The following is a 20,650-nucleotide window of genomic DNA, read 5'->3' as shown; positions in this document are numbered from 1 at the left end:
AGGGCAGCAGACTGATGGCCATCGCTGCCAGTCCAACAGCAAGCACGGTCCTGCACAGACAGTGGGGAAGTGATGCGCTCTGACACCTCTATAGCAGGAAACAGGGTCATGCTTTACACATGTTTTAGCAAATGTGCAACATCCCACCTGCTGCTGGGCCATGCTTCCACCCTGTTCATTGATGTACACACGTTTCCTAACTTGCAGCATGTATTAGAAGGGTTAAAACTGAAACAGAGATAATTTTCTTCCATCCGCTAAATTAGATCACCCGTATCCAGGAAAGCAAGGTGTAAGCTTACTTGCAGTTTCACATAGAAGCTTGGATGGATTAAGAGGCAGGGGTTATGCAAAGTTACTGTTGGAAAATTGAACCAGGCAAATTCAGTGCCTGCTGGTTTGGTTTTTAATCCCTGCCAAGGGCTGCAATAACATTTGGCTGCTGCCAGAGCAGCTCGTTCTGCGCTGAGGGACCAGCACACAGAGATACCTCTGACAGGAGAAAGCCTGGATGGGCACCATGTACCCAGAAAGTGGTTTGCAGAGCAAGCATGTATGAAGGAGGCAGCCTCAAGGCAGGACAAAGCGCACTAAGCTAAAGGTGAGATGCCTGCTACATCCCTCTCGACAGCACAGCAAACGAAATCAAGAAAAATAATGTCATGGCACCACACTCCAGCTGAGGAAGGCCATGGGATAGAGAACTGCAGTGCTGGATCAGAACATACAGGACAATACTGATGAGAAATCAACAGCCCAGGCTCCAAGGCTGATGCTCCATATCTAGAGGTTATCTCCCATTCCCATCAAAGGCAGCATTTTACTCTAGAAACCAAGCATGCCTACACAAGAGGATTCAGCTGATGCCTTTGTGTTACCAAGTACAGACCATGACAAGAAAACCAGCCACAAACCCTCATTTTCTACCATCACTGGAGATGCAGAGGCACCCAAATTGCAGGTATGAAGAGGTAGGGACAGTGAAGACACACGATTTTGCAGCGAGGACCTGGAGCTTCAGGTTGATAAAATACAGAAAGGGTGACATGTCTTACCTTGTAAGAGGACTTGCCTCTTAAGGCCAGACCTTGCAGGAAGGGCTACAGTCCTGTGAGCATCCCACAAGCACAGCCTCAGTACAAAACCCAGCTGAAAGCCCCACCTGCTCCTGGCAGCCCAGTGATGCTGCAGCAATCAGGGTTCACCCCAGTCAACTGTAGGCACTTGGAGGCCCATGGGCCTGCCTCTTCCAGGCAGGACATGTGCTGAGGGGAATATATGGCCCCACCTGGTTTCAAATACACATACTTGATAACCTAACCTTTTTGACTCCCCAGTGAACATGAAATATTCTGCAGTTTATGGGATATCATGCCATAATGGCATAAATCAATTTCAAATCAGATTTGGCTTCCAATTAACTCTTTAGTCTATTAGAGATAGTGCAGGTGAAGGAGATTCCCAGTGCCCAAGCACCCATCCCACATCACTAACAACATGGCAACTCACATTTCCATTTGCAAAGGATATAACAAACAGTAGTAAGTAGATGAGTAGGGGTTTTTTTATATTTAAGAAAAAGCAGGATGTTCCTCCTGAGCCTGAAGAGCCAAAGTTCACAGCTAGGCTGAGCAGGGGACAAGGGGCCAGCTTTGGAAGAGGGGAGGGTGACTGCATTTGGGAAGCTTTTTAAACTGTGACGTTCCCTTTACATGAATCATTTACAAGTAGCAATAGAAGGTACAAAATGAAAAGAGAAACATCAGATTTTGCAAAATAAGTGTATTTTAAAATCTGAACCAAATACCGTTTGCATGTATTGCATGAATCACATGCAGGTGAATACTATAAAAGATAAAAATACCTATGCACATATTTTATAAATCCAAGCATTTATATATAATTTATAAAATCATCATCGCAGAAAATAGATATGATTAAGAACAGAAATTTTACACATAAAACTGGATGAATGTCCCCATCAATCCGTGCCTTTCCTGGGACTGATTCCACCCCACAGTTAAACACTCAGTTTGCTGTCAAGGTTTTTCCCAGTTCTGGACCCATCCACTGCAATGTGGCACCTACCCAGTGCTTCTGTTCTGCCATGCAGCTGCACACTGTAAAGCACTCCTGACAGAAGGTGTCTTAAAGCCTGTGAGCAGTGCTTCTGTGGTGTGTGGGAGGGAGGGAGGGAGGGAGACTGAGGATGGGACCTCAAGTCCAGCACTCAGCAAAGGCACATGCCCTGCTGAAAGACTCATTGAAGCTGTTTGCATGCACATGTAAAGTCCACACAGCCTGACTTAAAACAGGTTATTCGCAGCGTGGGCAAACCTAAAATGGTTGAAGGTGCCGCCTGTGTTTCTTCTGGAGACCACTGACCTGGTTTTAAACTCACAGAGTTCTTTCATGTGCATGCCTCCTGCTTCTCAACGAAACTCGCAGCTATGTTTTGGAACTTGATTCTTTTATAGGGTCAACTGATGGCAAAGCACCTCCTTTACATTCTTCAGGTTAATTTTTCTTGCAGCCAGGAAGACACTTGGCTTGTGTATGTGGTTAAAAAGCTGGTTTTCACTGTACATTCTACTGGAAAGGCACTGGGGCCATGCTTGAAGCTCCACGATCAGAGCATGTTACATCTTAGTAGCCAAGCAGACCACATTCACTGCTGTATTTCTCAGCAGCTCATTGGTCCAAGAGCTGATATATATATATATATATTAAATAAGCAGCCTGAGTTATAGTGGCAACCATTCTACAAACAGTCAACTGCTACTCTACAAGTATACACAGTATTGCAAGATGCATGGAAGACCAACCACAATGCTGTGCAGCACCAGAAAATGATGGCATCATATCATCACCACATGTTGTAGTCACCAGTCACCACTCAGCTCCTTCCACAACACAGTTTAAGGACATTGCTTCTACCCCTCTGCATGATAGGAAGGACTCTGTCCCGTCCCCTAGACAGAGGAGTTAAATTAAACAGTTTGAACACAAGCCTCAACATTGTCGTAACAACTCTGCTTGGTTCTATGTAGTGAAAGGACCTTTTAGTGGAGGTTTTCTTATTAATATCCAAGATAAATCTGTTACAAATCACAATGTTTTGTGTTGGAGTTTTCTTTCTTCTGTTTTACTTTCTGGGGCCTTTTCACAATTCGGGATTGTAGTGAGTAAAACCATACACATGGAACTAGCCAGGCCTGGCAGTGGTGTCAGACAACACTGTGACAAGTACAATAATCACCAGATTTCTCTAGTGAAATGCTCAGCCATACCCAAATGTGGATGTCTCCAATCTGTGCCAATGATGCTTGCTGACAAAACCTGCCATCCTGGCCAGCAGGAAGCTCCAAAGCCCAACATCAAGAAAGTGTCAGCACTTGAAAAGCCTCCATCTCCACATCACCTTCTCATCTTCAGCCATTCTTCCTTCATCCCTAGGCCCCAAGGGATAGCGTGGCACTGACAGAGCTTCGCATGCCCCAAGGACAGTGCTTTGCTCTTGGCTGGTTGCCTCTTCCCCCACCCCACCAGCTGCTCACTCCCCCCGCCTCAAATTTGAGCTCTTCCTTGGCTTGCTCTCCTGTTTCAGCAGGAGCAACCCCACACCCCACAGACCCACAGGGCCAGTGTCCCATAAGCACAGCCATACTGCCAGTACCCCCAACCCTACAGGAAACCAGCCACTGATGCATTTCAGCAGGGATTTTGGCTTTATAACCAAAGATTCTTGTCATCTTTCATCATCTAGGCCACTGTTCTCTAACTATGGGACACAGTGGGGTCAGCTATTTCTAACCTGAAGTTAATTATGTACAGTGGTTCCCATGACCTTGGGTTCGCATGGCAAGGTTTTGGTAGCAGTGGGGACCACAAGGGTGACTTCTGTGAGAAGCTTCCCCTGTGTCCCATAAAGCCAATGCCATCCAGCTCCAATATGGACCTGCTGCTGGCCAAGCCCAAGCCCATCAGCAATGCCGATAGCACCTCTGGGATAACGTATTTAAGAAGGGGAAAAAAAACCCTGTGCAACAATTGCAGATATAGAAGAGAGATGTGAGACAATGTGTGAGAAACAGCTCTGCAGACACCAAGATCAGTGAGGAAGAAGAGAAAGGAGGTGCCCCGTGCACTGGAGCAGAGCTTCCCCTACAGCCCACAGAGGACCCCACATCAGAGCATGTGGGTATTCAAAGGAGTCTGTGACCCCATGCAGAGAGGAGCCCATGCTGGAGCAGGTTGGCTGCAGGACTTGAGACCAATCAGGGACCCACGCTGGAGCAGTTTATTCCTGAAGGACTGCACCCCATGGAAGGGACCTACAATGGAGCAGTTGGTGAAGAGCTGCAGTTTGTGGGAGGACTTTCATTGGAGAAAAGGGTAGAGAACTGTTTCCCATGGGTGGGACCGCAGGCTAGAGCAGGGTAAGAGTGTGAGGAGTCCTCCCCTGAGGAGGAGGGAGCAGCAAAAACAACATGTGATGAACTGAACACAACCCCATTCCCTGTCCTCCTGCACTGCTAGGAGGGAGGAGGTAGATAATCTGGGAGTAAAGCCAAGCCAGGAAGAAGGGAGGGGTTGGAGAAAGGCGTTTTTAAGACTTGGTTTTATTTTTCCTTATCCTACTCTGATTTGATTGGTAATAAATTAATTTTTTTTCTCAAGTTGAGTCTGTTTTGCCCATGATGGTAACTGCTGAGTGATCTCTCCCTGTCCTTATTTTGGCCCACAAGCCTTTCATTATGTTTTCTCTCCCCTGTTGAGCTGAGGAGGGGGGTGATATTGCAGCTCTGGTGGGCCAGGGTCAACCACCACACCAGTGCAGAAAGGAATAAAACACTTTTTGGTCAAGTTACCAGCCTCAACAGACTCATCGCATCTCTGAAATGGTGGTGCCATACATTACTTGGTAAGGAAGGTGCTGCACTCACATCAATCCTAACTGCTTGTGCAGCAGTGGCACAATCACAGTCGCACTGAAGCCAACTGAGGAGTACGTTATAAATTTATAGGGGACTTCGACTTCCAGTCGCCTCCGTGCTTCCAGGTCGCCAATGGGAAACTTGTATCGATAACCCAGCATGCCAAGAACCACGCTCTTCATGAGCTGTCGTGTCAATAGAACAACAAAGATCCCTACGAAGAACCTGGCTAGCATGACCATCACTATTTTACCGGTGATCAGAGGAAATCCAAGCTGAAAATTCCTGGTGGTGTAGGCTGGTGCAGCATACTGGTTGTTTAACCAAAATCCCACTGTTGCTCCAGCTCCGGCTCCTAAAATAGTAGTGGTGTCTCCCCTGGTAGGGCTGTAATAGTCTAGTTTGGGGTAGTTGTAACATAAGACAAAAGGCACAACTACGCAAAGCAGTGGACAGAAGGGACTAGTTAATAGCAAGTGATCTATCATGTCCCACGCAGGATACAAAAGCACAAGCAGCACAGCCGAAATCAGTGCTCCACCAATCACGTCCTGCAAAGAGATCACATTTAAAAGCTTTGTGAGACCTGGGAGGTAAAACAGATATTCTCGGGTCATCATAAAAGACCACTATCCTCATTCATGGGTGGGTAGCAGTGGAGGAATGCACTGAATTCACAGCAATGGCACTGTCCACACACAGTGACAACCTGAAGCCTATACTAAGCAAAATGCAACAATCCATAAACCCAGCCTTAGCCCTGCCCACATGAATGTATCTGTTGACCCATACTTTTCCTCTAAATAAGTGAGATTATCCCCCTCATCTGCCTTCATGCTTTAAGGGCACTCTCCAACTCTGCCTCAATGGAAAAGGCACATGCACAGCTCCATCTCAGGTAAGCTGCCTTCATACAAACCCCTCCCATAATTCTACAGGTAATTTCATCATAACGGTAAGATTATCGCTTGCTTTGCATAAATAGGAAGATGCTGTCTTTTGTCAGAGACAAGCATTCAGTCTGGGAACACAGGCTGCAGGGGAGAAAAGTGCAGAGCTGTGCAATGTGCCATGATTTCTGCCAGCCATGGCGAGAGGTAAGCACCACCGGGTAGGAATTCATCAGGAAGAAATTGGTTGCCCAAGCCTCTGAAACCTAGTTTACAGTAAAGTGCCTGAGGCAAGTGCATAGTTAAAACCTGATTTATTAACAGAGGCAAATAAGGTGTTTTGAGAACTTCACTGTTTTCAACTGCATGGCTGGGAAAGGAGACAAGCAGGTAACCCCTAACAAAATCCCTCTGTATGAGAGCAGCCAGACAAAAAGCAATATTATAAATTTCCCTCTGCTGCTCTCCTTGCATCACTCAGGAGGCAGCAGTTTGTACTCTGACCATGAAATGCACTGCAAAGTCATGGACAGAAACATACTCTTCTCAAGATTCTATCTTTTTCACTGAGTCATAACAGCTGACTCCTACCATGCTTGGTCACAGGCTAAAATGAATTATTTATAAGAACTTCACTTACAGTTAGGCAGGAATGAGGGGACTTTTCCACAACAGAAATATTTAATGACTTTTTGTTAAATGCAATACACCAGTATGGCTGAAATTTAGCTCTTTATAACTTCCAGGCAATAGAGTCACAGTACATTGGGTTTTAAGCAACTTCCAGAGCCATTTTGCATATTCTTAATAGAGATTTCCACTTACATGTATTCCCTCATCTATGATATGGGGATAGCCACGTAAATTCACAAAGTTGTTCACAGATGCCTGATATATAAAATACCGTTAGGTGTCAATATTTCATGATAATCCATCTTTTAATACCATCTTTTAATACACCAGAAGGCATGTATTTGGCCCAACACCAAGTAACTGCATCAACACAAAACAGCCAGGGGTTGGTCCCAGCACTGATGCTCAGAAATCCCATCACCACCCTGTACTTCCATTTCCCACCCCACTATTTGTCCACCTCATATTAGAAGAGAAAGTCCTGACATCTCAATGCCCCCTCTATGTGCAATCAAGGAGTGAAACTGAAAAGCTGTTCACGTGCTTTTCAGTTCCAATTGAAGACATTTAACCAAACATTAATATTCCCCTAACAAAGGCTTTGCTGAGATTTAGGCAGCTGACTCCAACAGTTCCCAGCCAGGACACAGACAGCCTCTATTTACAGACCTGATTAAAGTTGCCTGAATTTCATTACCCTCCTGGTCAGCCCAGTCCATACAGTGTGTCACCATACGGTAACACAGCTCCTCTAGTTTTCAAGAAGGACTCAGATAACCAGTTCTGCTCCTAACCAGCAGTCTCGAAACTGCGTGCATAAGGAAACTCGTCATGCTGTGGGAAGAAAATACCTTTTGCACCACTACTGAGTAACAAAAAATGAAAAATATTTCAAAAGTAGTGCTTATTTCATCCTTTTTAATTTATATTTTGTATGTATCAGTACAGGTATGTAATTCATAAATAAATAGACATATATTAAGGGTGCATGCTCAAAATTTTTTACCGATCAAAAAAGTTGCGAGACTGGTGGTTTATTCTGTTCCCTGCTCTCTCATCCACTAATATACGGGGTTCTCATTTTGGAGATTCCTTACTAGAAGCTTCTGGAGAGTGCGAGATATACCCAGACAGAGACACCAGTAGTGACTCTCTTTAGTTCTGATACACATGGGCAGAAGTTTGATTTTCTGAACACCCAGAAGAAGCATGCGAGGTCAACAGTGCAGAATTAGCAGTGCAGAATTAATGATTAACCCCCCCTTACCCATTAAACTATGGAGAAGGTGGGAAGAGGAGGGATGGATCTGATTTCTGTGAGAAAAAATGCTTTTCTGGACTCTCCCTACTGTACACCCAGGAGCAGGACCTTAGCTTTTCCCAGCTGCTGTCAGCACTCCCAGGAAGCCCTTTCTTGCCTGTCTGCCTGTGTAAACACATTAGCCTCTTTCCAAACCCACAATTATAAAGGCATTTTTAAATGAGGGCAGGCACAAATTTTGCTCAAGGTGCTGCACTACCAGCAAAGCTTAAACCCTCCAGTTTCCCTGCTGGGATGGTCCAGCTTCAAAAGCACAGACAAGTCGTCCACAGGCTCCATCCCTCCCAGAAAGCTCCCCCTCTGCCATGCATCTCTGCCCTGCTCCCATAAAGCACCTCCTGCCTCCTCTGCAGTGACAAGCATCTGCCTGGGTTTGACATAAGGGCCGCCCTCACTCCTATCGATTTTAACTAGACCTGTCGTTTTGGTTTGCTGCCTAAAGAACAGGCCACTATTGGGTTTCTCACACTGCAAGTCATTCAAGATATTTTCCTGTGCTACAGGTACATTAAAAAATATATAAATAATAAAAATGAGGTAAACATCCAGTTGCATGTGATGCCTGGGAAGCAAAACTGCCCATCACTGAGGGAGCATGGTAGCAGCGTGATCCATGGGTACCAGCACCACTGCTGCCCTTCCTGCACCGGGCGGGGTTTTTGTTTCACAAGGCCCCAGCACAGTTTGGTTTAGGACTGCAAAAGCTTTCTGAAGGCAAGACCCTTCTATGCTCTTCCCATTGCAACTAAGGTTGGAATTGCAAACACTTGCAAAATGCTCCCAAAATATCCAACCACCACACCGAACATGGTGGTACCCAAGCATCTTCCACGATTTTGCCAGTCAAAGAAAAAGTAACACTTTTTCTATTGTCATGTATATGGTCACTCATGGCCTGAACCCTCTTCATGCTTTCATTTAGTGCGAGATGCTACTCACTCTCCCAAACAAAAATCTCACGTTTTCCGCTCCTAGAGGTTACTGTTTCATCTCACAAGGACTGTACTGTCACAGAGTGTAAAGTGATGCCAGTTCATTGTTTGTTTGTCAGCTTTAAAATATTTAAGTTAATTTCAGGATTAATGGTAGTGTTAAAAAAAAAAGAATAAAACAGATACAACAAAGGAGCTAAGCGTGGGGGCTGCAGCGAACCCTCTCCCAGGGGTGTGATCACCAATACGTGCACCAACACTGAGTCAGTGCACCTCGGGGGAAAAAGAAACAATTTACTTTGTTTAGAGAAACAACTTCCAGGTTTCTTTTTGGTCATAAAAAGTGACCTTTTCACTTCTCCCCATAACCTGCCCACACTGGCCAGTACAGGACATTATTGCTTTTAACTCAGGGCTGCGAGAGGGGAAGCTGCAGTACCACTCAGGTTGTCACAACATCAGCTGTGGCTCTGGAGTGAGCGGCTGCCTCCCCAAGCCCCTGCTGCTGGCTGGAGACAGGGCAGCATGCATGGCAGCCAGGAGGAGACCTAGCTCTGCCGCTACAGCAAACACTAAACCCAAATCCTTGGTGCATTAAGAAACATCTACTTCTGACCCTGAAGGGTTAAATGGTGGCTAAAAGCCTCCCTTCCTCCCCCTCCTTTGGGGGCTGCCCTCAAAGTTCTGCCTGATAGGATTTGCAGTGATCTTGCTCAAATCAGCCCTGGCAGGGGGGGTGGAACTAGATGATCTTTAAAAGGTCCTTTCCAACCCAAACTATTCTATGAGCTTGAAACACTGTGCACTAACATGAGCATCATCACCTATCATTTCAAATACAAGATGACTCAAACATGCTCCAGCAGTGGTGAGACAGAAAAACTTGTTCACCTCCCTGAGGCACAAACCATAAATTGGGCCAAAGTTTTAAGATGGACAATAAATGGGTATTTTCTAAAATATGATTCTCTGGGAGAAAAAAAAAACACCATCAAAACAGTCCAATTGTCTCAAATTGCTTTTTGTTCCTTAAAAATAACCTCTAAAAAGTTACAGATTTGTTGTTTCAAAATGCATCCAAATTCTTACTTTTCCCTTCCCAGGTAATTCCAGATTCCTCTTCTGTCAGCTTCTCCAACTCCCTCATTTAAGACCTAAAAAGAAGGACCCTGCCTTTCCTCTGCTTCTCCACGCACGTGGGATATTCCCACATTGAGATGGTGCAGGTGGGTTGTTGTAATTATCTGCATCGCTTCTACCCCACCCTCTAGCTGGGTGATGCTCTCCTGGTAACAGCCCACAAAACGGGTGTTTATTCCCTTTTCCCTACACATAGTATTCCTTTCAATATGGTTATAATGGTGCAGATAGCCCGCATACCAGCTTAATGCCTCTCCAGAAGGTCTTTAGTGGTAACATCTCTTTTACTGACATGACTGGTTTTTTTGAGGCTGCTCTTGATCCAGAAACAACACCAGCAATGCTGAAACACAGACCGATTTGTAGAGCCAAGACTGCAGAAGATGAGCCTGCACAGTGGACCTTCAGCTACAGCAAAGCATGATGCAACCTCCTTGCCACTCCTCTGGTTCCTCAAACAGGAAAAATTCAGTTACACTAAGTCAGTGAATATGTTACCCGTTCATTTGTTCTCCTAAAATATTATGATCACTTAATACATAATTATATCCTGTCAGCATTCATTTTCTATTATTAACTCAGTTAAGAGTCCATTAGACAGAGGTTGTTTCAGCTGCTGGCTTGGCTGAGCAGCTCCTGCGCATTGGCTCCATTGCACGTTGGGCAGCACAGGGTGGGAGCCATCCCTCCAAGTGTGGAAAACATCTCTGAACTGCACTTCTTTCCCAAAGGAACCTGTCATTGCAGGTGGAATGTGGCCACAGAGAGGGGGATTGTATTTGGGCAGCTGTCATCACCAGGCATTTCCCCAGCTCTGTCCCCACCATGGCATGCAAAGCAAAGTACATTCACCCTTTTGAAAGGCAGCAGCGCTCACACTTCAAGTAAGGAGCTGCTTTTTCTTTTAAAGCCCTTTTTTATCATGTCAAAGGCACAAAGAACTTTTTCTTCTTTACCCTAAAATCCATCTAAATTTAGAGAAGCCTCATTATGATGGACCAGCAAGGGAAGTATGCCAAGAATTTTTAACTGATTGACTTAAGGTCACTAGCTAAGAAAGGGTGTCTCCAGCTTTGATTTTATATATAGTTTTGATCCACTGGGCCTGGAAGAGAAGGTCAAGCTCTATTTTATAGATAACCTTAATCTCACAAGGGCTCCCATTCTTACAGTCATTGAGTCTCCTTATTACAAACATACTTGGTAAAGAAATGCAATTATTTATGCATATGCAAACAACCAACAATGCGTATCAAATTCCTGCAGGGAAGTAGCTGGGATTTTTTATCTATACTTAGAAAGCTGGACAACCCCTCTGACCACTGCATATAACAGATCAATAATGTTTCCTCTTATGAGAAACAAAGCAGCTACTGCATAATCAAAATTGCACTGAAATCTGTTCTTAAAGTAGGACTGACATCTCTAAACAACTGTGCCCATCAAGGCTGTCATATAAAGTCATAGATATTTTATGATTTTTTTTCTTTGGATGAAGTATTTGTGCATCTCAGTCCTTTAAGAATGAATTTCCTTCCCACTAAAAATGAGAAGCTTGACATAATATTATGTGCCATAGCCTTATATGTTAACAGGAGACATGCTGTCCCGCAGTCCCCCGAGGGCAACTTACTTGTCATGTGTTAGCCTCTCCTCTGCTCCCCACTGGTCACCAGCGTGACTCACCAACATGCTATTCCTTCCCTGACACTCCCAGGCTAAACCATCCTGGAATACTTCTTGCTGACAAGAAGTGATACTACTGCACAAAAGGCTTAGCTCAAGAGCAGCACCAGTTGCCCAAGTGCATTCCATACAATTACAATTTCAAAATAGAAAAGTACAATTCAGATGCCACATCAAACTCACCCGGCTCCTCAACCCACACACACCGCTGCTTCCCTCATGGGATAAATAGTACCCCTGGAGACACAAATAGCAATAGCCTGAGGGTTTCCTCACAGCTGCTTTTGAACAGGCAGCCTGAACTTTAGTGGCATGACTCCTGTATTCGTCAGTGACATGGACTAGGCAGGATGAACATCAATTGAAGAGTGGGAGATGGGAATCACTAAAGGTAAGCAGAGCTGGAGGCACGACCGGCACAGGGCAGCGCAGGGCATCCTTACCAGGACTGTGTGCATCCCTGTGTAGAGCCTGCTGAGACACACCAGCGTCGAGAACACAAACGCTGCTACCAGACCTAGTTCGAATGGATACTGTAAAAAAGGAAAAATAAATACACCCGATTACACCGTTATTCACTTTAACATCAGTATATACCTGAAATAAAACATCCAAACAGCCAGACTAACATAAGGATTTCAATTGGGAAGCATCTCCTGGGATCTACTTCCCCAATGAGATTAACATGACCCTAGAGGAGACCTCCTATTGGCCAACATGCAATCCTGCTGGAAGGCCATTTCACTTTCTGTGGTACCTGCTTTTGTGAAGGTGTTAGTGTGGGAAAGCCTGGGAAATTTGCAGAGGTTTTTTCCCCACAATAGCTACCTGCAAAATCCATGTTAGTGCTAAAAGCCTTAAGCAAAAAAGGTGCAGCATGTTGTACAAGCAATGCCTGAGGTTGAACTGCAACCTTGAATCACCCAAAGGGAACATTATAGCTTCAGGGACTGACAAGAAGGTGTGTGATCAATAGCCCTCAAGCAGCGGGCTTGGAGGGGAAAAAAAATCAATGACTGGGCTGAAACTAATTCAGCTATTAGTGCAGTCAGAACTGCTCTTCCTTGTGATACTTAAGGTTATTTCATCTTATACAGCTAGCTTTGCTTAACTCCCTCTCTGAATTACCTATGACCATGGGAAGAAGTGTTGAAATAAATCAACATTCAAATGGGGAAAAAAAAAAAAAAAAAGGAAAAAAAAACCTCAAACCAAAACACATTTGGTAAAGAATAAGCTTAACATATTAGCCCTTAATCCACTCATTCAAATTCTGCAACTGAGTATCCCTGGTGGGCTCCTTTCAGTCTATAAAGGAGAGTTTTATGAAAAAAAAAAAAAATAAACCAACCCAAAATACAAATAAATGAAATCAATTCACGCGATTTGACATCGGGCCTGTACAGCCAGCTGAGAGGCTGATGACTGACACGGGTGGCCACAGGTCAGTGAAAAAATGTGTCTGTGGAAATTCTAAGCATAACAACTCACTTTGACCCTTTCCTCCCTGGGGTACTCCAGCCTTTGGGACAGAGAGCTCAGACCTGGCTGAAGATGTCACTCCTGGTTCATAAAACACTATTTTTTGCTCAATTCTCTAAGCCTTTGGAGGGTTTACACCCACTTTATTTCCCCCTCAGCAGGCCACATGGGAGCTGCTCCACATGGCAATTGATGACCTGGGCAGCTTCAGAGGCTAGCCGCATAATGGACTCCTAGATTTTTCTTTCTTAACAGAGGCAATCAAATCATTTAATTATTTTACAGCAGCTTTGTTGTTTCACGGCAGGTTCCAAGAAGTACAAGACAGCCTGTGAAGAGCTGCGTGTCCCACTAGAACTTATCAATAGAGGAGGAGGAGGAAGGGCTGCTGACCAGGTCTTTCAGGCAGCTCTACACATGGGATGCATCTGGCTTTCCAGGGCTGACAAATATCCCATCTTATGGCTCCTCCTGCCTATCCTCATCCCACTGTCAAGCTACTCTGACCAGTTACCATACAATTACCAGGGAACAGAGGGCTGGAAGTGCAGCTTTAGGCACCACTGACCTGCTCACTCATGCTTGCACTGTGGGCAGAAGCAAAGCCCACTGCTTCATGGCTGGGACCAGAGGAGTCTCCAAGTTAAATTGATTCAGAGATATTGGTGCAATTCAGAAATCTCCATTCCTACGAGCTACAGTCCCAGGACACAGCACCTTGCACTAAAATGGTGGCCAACTTTTGTCCCTGCGTACACGCTGGCACTGAAGGAATGAAACCCAGGGACACTGTGACAGCAAGACCCCTGGCCATATTGTGAGCCCTCTTAGTTCCACTGGTCTATCTTTGAAATACCCCTCAGAGGACTGAGAAACATGCTTAAATATGATGCAGCCTGGAAGTTATTATTGCTAGAGTACAGGAAATACATGTTTGGATTCACAAAATAAAACAAAAATAATCATTGGGGAGAAAAGGGAAATAAATCTTTTAGAAGGATTAAAGGCTGAAGGTCTGGGGAAAATAATTGAGATCTCTCCTCAAGCAGTGTACTGCCAGCGCAGTGAAACTGCTGTTAATTCTTTGACAAACAAGCTTTCAATGATGTCATATGCTATTAGTCTAAAACAAGTTAGAGCCAGAGAATTTTCAAGGATACTTTTTCTGCACCATATAAGATCCAGGCTACCTAAAGCTACTTTGATTTCCCTAGGAGCCAGCATTTCCCAACGTACAGCATTGGCTTGGTGGGCACACGGTGAGCACAAAATGTTGACACTGGGCATCTTTCACAGCAGAACCATGGCTCCCTTCATGGTCATCTTGTGTACAAAATGCAGTGAACTCCCAAACCTCAGCAGGGCAGGGCAGGGCAGGGCAGTGCAGCGCAGCCCACCCACAGCGGTGACGGGATTCATGCTAAAGAAAGGAGATTTCCGCTGAATCTCTTCTTGTGTCTATTATCAGCCAGCTATGGATAACCACAGCGAAAAACATGTCTGTGAGAATAAATACATAGCTCCTCTGGAAGCAGCAACAGCTTTGGTTTGGCTGGCTTTCTGTAGCTTGCTGGAAGCAGACACATGCTTTTCTAACTCTTTTTTCCTCTCTTTTTTTCTTTTGTACCCCTTACCTTGTACTGGTTCATGGTTGCAATAAGAAAGGAGAAGGAGATGGCGGTGGCTGCCATGGCATGGGTGGAAGGCATCCCATACTCCGCGTCCGTCCTCATTTCCAGCTTGACAACAGGTGGTGAGAGGGGCCGAGGCCACTTCAGGATGTCCTTGGAGACTTGGCCTATGTACATCACTATCTGGGGAGAGGAAAGGCCACATGGCTGTCAGTCAGCATGGGCAATGCCCACTCAGCCCACCTCTATTTATGCACTTTTTCCTGCAAAATCCACCACCCCAAGTGCAGAATTCATCCTCTGAATTATTAAAGGGGTTTCCATTATGCCAGTCAGTGAAGGAAGCAGTACAACTGCACCACGCTGTAGCCTGATCAGAAGTGGGACCAAAGGAGGGTTCACTGACCAGATGCAGCAGTACGGGCATGAGATGGACAGCTGGGTCACAACCCCCCCCTCCCTTACAACCCCTCTCTTGCAAATAAGAGAAGTTTTTCCGCCACCACGTTCAAATCACTGCCTTGCCCAGCTCCACGCAGCAGGTCTTCGAGGGCAGCACCAGCTCTCCTGGTCCCGGCAGCTCCCACTCCACCCACCGCACCAGATGCTGCGGGAATCCAGCCGGGATGCGCCACCACTGTGGGTATTAAATAACAGCCTTCGCGTCCTCGGGGAGGCAGCAGAGAGAAAACTGGACGGGCAACATGAAAGTACCAGTTCTCCTGACTAACTCTCCAACAACAAAGAGCTTTTGTGCACTGCTTGGGACACCAGAGGTTTAAGCAAGGACTTAATTAGCTACCAATTAATAGCTAACTAGTTAATAACTCAACAAGCACTGCAACGTAGTGATTTTGGGGGGAAATGCTGCATTTTCAGGTCACTGCAAGCAGTAACAATGGGAAGCAAAGGCAAGATGCAAAACTGGGCAGCATGCCCGAGAGATGCAGCCTATTCAGAAGTACCCAGGTTGAAATCCTCTGCTCCTCAGCACCTTCTTCCCAAAGGCAATGGAGTCTCAGCATTTCTCAGTGAGAAAGACGTGAACAAAAGTCACGCAGGCTGTTTCCGGAGGATGTATTTGTCCCTCCCTCCCTTTGGATGGTGCAGCCAGACATATGCAAAACAGGCTCTACAAAACAAAGTAAACTTTCTTTTTTTAATACAAAAATCAGGTTAGATGTCTGCCATAATGTCTGCCATGAGAGCTCAGCTGCTGCTGTGTGAGACGGCTCGCTGTTCTGCTTCTCACGCTTCTGCTAGCAAAGGAGGGGGTCTTAAAATAACATCCTTCCTATGCTGGTGTTAGCCATATGCCAAAACAGCAACATGATCATCCGTTGCCACATTTGTCACCAGCCACATGGCATCCCTGGCTCTCCCACCAGCCATTTAAAAAAAATGGCTTCAAATTAAAATAAAGACGTCAGGATTCACAAATCAGGATCAGCAAAAAGCCAAAACATCACGTTCCTGCACCCCCCTCTCTGCAGCAAAGCACATGCCACAGGAAGTGCTAGGCTTACAGCCAGCAGCAGAGCCTGGAGAAGCGACTGCTGGTGCCTTTGCATCCTTTATCCCTCATCACGTGAATCACATTACCACCTTATTATCAGCAGCACCAGTGACACACCTAGCAGGTCCTACCTCACCTTGATACATGGGGCACAGGGCAGTCAGCAAATACCCTGCCCCAGACTGCTCACAGTCAACAAGGGCTCAAGCACAAGCATCTTAAAAGAAACACCTTTGGGGGCTTATGTGGTTAATGCCACTGGTTTCCAAATGGATGCAAGCACATCTTTGGACGTTACATAAATTCCAGGGTTGAAAACAAAATTACTCTCTCCAACAGAACATAAAACATGGAGGCTACCATTTGTGATTCCATCTGAGAGGCAAAGTAGGATGAGCAAGTTTATCAGCAGTCCTTTGTAACAATTACTTCCACCTGTAGTAGTATTATTAGCACTAATACGTAAGAGTGTTACAGAAACGGAAATGAGTCATCTTTGAAATGAAGGCTATGCTGGGACTTCTCTAATGCTGAAAAACAGGCTGGATGCTGGAGGAGGTATGGATAAGCAAGAGTACCAGCTATCCCCACAACACCTTTCTTACGGCATTCCAGATTAAATTCTGACCCTTCTATTAAAAAACAAACACACAAACCACATATTGTATAGACACATAGTGTTATGGGAGGCGAGATAAGCTCCGTAAAATATGAAGAGGAGTCCAGAACACGTTCAGACTAAGCACTGATCTCTGAAGCACCAGACCTTTGCCTTTAGCTCCTCTGGGTGCTGTGCACATGTTTTTACACACAATGTCCTGGGTTATTTGGCAGGAGCAGCAGTTGTGGGTGTGGTAGAACATCCCCCATCAGCTGAACTGGCAGGCTGCCCGAGAAGGCAAAGGATGGCAAGTGCACCATTGCTAAAAGCCACCCAGCAAAGGTGCTGCTCACAGGTGGCTGGAGGAGCACAGGGCTGCCCATGTCCTGTGGCTCACAGGACAACAAAGCAAACAGTGCAAAGCCCCCGGCACATCTGCCAGTGGTGGCCAGAGGGATGGCCCCATGGCATGGAGCAGGCCAGGCAGAGCACCAGCTGTAATCTACACACCTGTGCCCAGCCCAGAGCATCAGCCAGTCCTGCTGGGTACCATCAAACAGCTGGCAACTGAAGGCAATAACCCTGTGAGTGTACCAGGCCCAAACATCCAGAGCTCAGCCACAAACAGTGGAAACAACAACAACAAAACTAAAAGAAGCAGGAGGCCACCAATGATACACTCATTACATGACAAGTGTTCTGCAGAAACACACTTATACCATTATATTTCATTGTAGGATAGATCTGAATTGCACTCTACTGTGGCTTTCATCTTTTCATCTTATGAAGATGTAGGTAACTGCCTTGGTTAAGTGGCATATTCTCTCTTAAGCCACATTTCATTATTTCCTGACCTTATTTCTCTGTCATTTTGGATTTACCCTCTAACCAGCACGGGAAAGAAAGCAAGCTGCCTCAAAGTTTTAGCCTGTTACCAGCTTTTTTCAACCAAGTAGATGAGAAAAACCCTGTAATAAACATTGTGAACTGTAACCATTGAAGCACTGGCAGGGGAGAAAGGTGATGGAGAGTTGAGCATGGATGACAGACTAAAGATCAACACAGATGCTTGACTTGAATTATCTGTTTGTGCACTGCCAAAAATCCTTGATGGCCATGGATTTAATTTAGCACAGGCAGAAATTACCCCAAGTCCAGACCAGCAGGTAACTTGGCATTGCTTAGGTCCAGAGGACTGGGTAGTTTTGCTGCTATTTCCAACTTACCCTAGATGAGCCGAACAGTGCATTCCCAATGGATTTGGACAATCAGGGGTGGGAGGGTAAGGCCTGACCCAGGATCATGTCACCTTGTAGCAGCTGATTGGCAGCAAGTTTTATGTGCTTTGAAGTCTAAAGCAGGGTGATCCTTCAAGCTTGCAGTACAAGGCTTCACCCAGCTCCCCTTTCTTCACTAGGACTAGAGGATTTATGGAAAGAGGAGTTAGGTTCAAACCAGGCTTACTTAAGATCTGAATTAAACCCATTTCAAAAGTCTTTAGAAGCCCATGTACATTTCCTCCCAGGGGGTCTTCCAAGCCCAAAGTTGAACATTGGAGAGAAGAAGGAACAGGCCCTCGAACACTGAGTGAGCAGACAATACTTGCTGTCTGGAAGGCACAGCAAAGAAGAGAAACTTTGAGCAAATCAATTCATTGTTTCTTCCCTACGTTGCAAACTTCTTTTGCCTACCTAGAGTGCTGTATTACAGCTCTCAGTGTTTTCTCCTGTATTTATTTCTAGCAAAGGCTGTGCTCCACTCCAAATGAAACTCTTCCTCTCTGCAGATCAACCAACTTTTCTGCAGTTTGGTAGAAAACGGTTTGCAAGCATCTTCAGCGTAAGTAATTTCAACTTGCACATTAATAAGTACCTGTCTCTGCATGGGGAAATTTCTCTGAACCTGTTTCCATTACTGAAGCAACAAAGTTGAAGCTGTGATGGACTGCGCAGAACACAATTAGCTGGAAAAGATAACTACACAGAAATGCATGGGAATTTAGTTCAGATTCCACAAAAGTGGATGGGATGGGCATGGGTATTTCCCTTTCCCCTGGAAGCTGACAGCAGCAGCTCTAACTACCCTGTAGCTCAGACTGTTCAAACTTTCCAAAATGAGACTTTACCATTTCACACCTGAATTATGAAGATGTGCCAGGGAACAAGGGGTGCTGCTTGGGCTGGCAGGGAGGGAGGGGAGCTGGGGTTCAAGGATGGGAAAGGGAAAAGCGCCACAGCCCAGCACTGCAGCCATCTCAGATGACTGGGCACCCACAAGTGGGGTCCAAACCTGGGTAGAAGCAAAGCGATGCTCTTTGGCATCACAGAGGACCATACAGGGAGCCTCTGTCCCAAGACCCCCACCACTCTTTCTCCTCCTAGGGGAGGTTAAAGGGCTCTGCTCTACCTCTGTATTAGCAAGTCCTACAAGCTACAGTTGGGATAAATGCCACAGTGTGAGCCCTTACTAAATAAATGATAGCAAAGGTAAGGTGGATCACGGTATTGGAGCAGAGTGTGGTGTAGGGGTCACTGGCAACAACCATGCACATGCATAACGCAGGGGAATACTGCTTTCCCTTCTGTACTGACATGTGTGCATGCACACACAGGGAAAAGTTGCTCACATACTGCTGCCCGAGGGGTACCCTCAGGAAGTTATGTCAGCTCCATAGTATTTGTAGTGTCACTTGACAGTGACATGGCAGCACCAGCTGGAGATGTGGGAAATCATATAGGATGGTTTGGGTTGGAAGGGACCTTAAAGCTCTTCCAAACCCCCTGCCATGGGCAGGGACACCTTCCACTAGACCAGGCTTCTCCAAGCCCCATCCAACAGGTTGCCTGGACAAGGTGTGGCTGCCCCATCCATGGAAGTGTTGTGGGGTGAGCGGCTCTTCCCCTCCCTGTGAGCATCAGAGTCCCATCAAGTGACCTGGCTCCTTGACACTTGTATAACTCTGGTATTGCTTCAACAACCTAAGAACTGGGTTTGCTCACCTGCAGGTGTTGCCTAGCATTTTTCAGTGGCTTCCCCTCACCACTCTTGCAGTCACTGTGGGCAGCACTTCTGCAGCAGGAAGCGAGAGCACTGCATGCAGATGTACCACCATGGTGTGGGCATGTACGAAGGCGGACAGATAAACACAGCCAAGCCAGTTTCATATGCAGAGGCACAGGACCCGTGCATCAAAGCACAATTTTCCCCATGGAACATTTCCATGACAGCTGCCTGGACCCCACATCTGGCAGGATTTAGGAAACAGGACCAGTGCTGCAAATGTGCTGTGTGGCACATCGCACGTAAGTCCTTCTCTGCTACAGTCTCCACACAGGGAGGGACACACTGGACCATCCCACAGGCATGCAAAGGTCAGGAGAAGCAATTCTTTTTGTACTTTGTAATATTTTGGTTAACAAAGGTGAACCAGAATGTATTTATTTTCAACTTCTGATTTCACAGCTCTCCCGTTTGTGCTATTGATCCATTAAAAGGACAAGATGAAATTTTAGAGAAGACACGGGGTCAAACAGCATTGGTGACATCTTCCCTGAGACACGGTGTGGCAGCCTGACTTTGACTCTGTTGGTTTGGCTCCCAAATAGAAATTCTATAACCTGTCTCTAGAAATCCTGACCTGCAATTGCATTTGTCATCTTCCCAGAGAGGAAATTTACAGTTTGAAAATGATGCCGCTTTTGTTTTTATCATAACCACTGTGTGCTGACAGGAGTGACAGAGAATATCGGGAACACTGGCAAGAGGGGAAAAAAGTAAAGACACACTATTAATAAACTGGCATTTGCAGGAAATTAGGCCAGAAGAAGCAAAGACTATTCGTGGTTACCAAGGCAGGTGTGACTAATTCACCATACAGAAAT

General features: G+C 45.7%; 1 protein-coding gene across 3 annotated transcripts in view; it reads right to left on the bottom strand.

Annotated features, from left to right (window-relative positions):
- Positions 1–1,765: 1,765 nt before the first annotated feature.
- The window catches only part of SGPP2 (sphingosine-1-phosphate phosphatase 2), a 40,373-nt gene continuing 21,488 nt past the window's right edge, over positions 1,766–20,650 (bottom strand). For all 3 annotated transcript variants that reach the window (XM_062638878.1, XM_062638879.1, XM_062638880.1), the window contains 3 exons: positions 14,656–14,835; positions 11,983–12,072; positions 1,766–5,488 (listed from right to left, as the gene is read on the bottom strand). In XM_062638878.1, the coding sequence (XP_062494862.1) occupies positions 4,943–5,488; positions 11,983–12,072; positions 14,656–14,835 (816 nt within the window). In that variant the 3' untranslated portion in view covers positions 1,766–4,942. The remainder of the gene's footprint in view (positions 5,489–11,982; positions 12,073–14,655; positions 14,836–20,650) is intronic.

The sequence above is a fragment of the Pezoporus occidentalis genome, unplaced genomic scaffold (genome assembly GCF_034315485.1).
Source record: "Pezoporus occidentalis ecotype Australia unplaced genomic scaffold, CSIRO_AGI_Poc_V1 ctg59, whole genome shotgun sequence".
In the NCBI taxonomy this organism is placed as follows: Eukaryota; Metazoa; Chordata; class Aves; order Psittaciformes; family Psittacidae; genus Pezoporus; species Pezoporus occidentalis.
The sequence above is the reverse complement of the archived record's forward strand: the minus strand, read 5'-3'. Positions and strand labels throughout refer to the sequence as shown.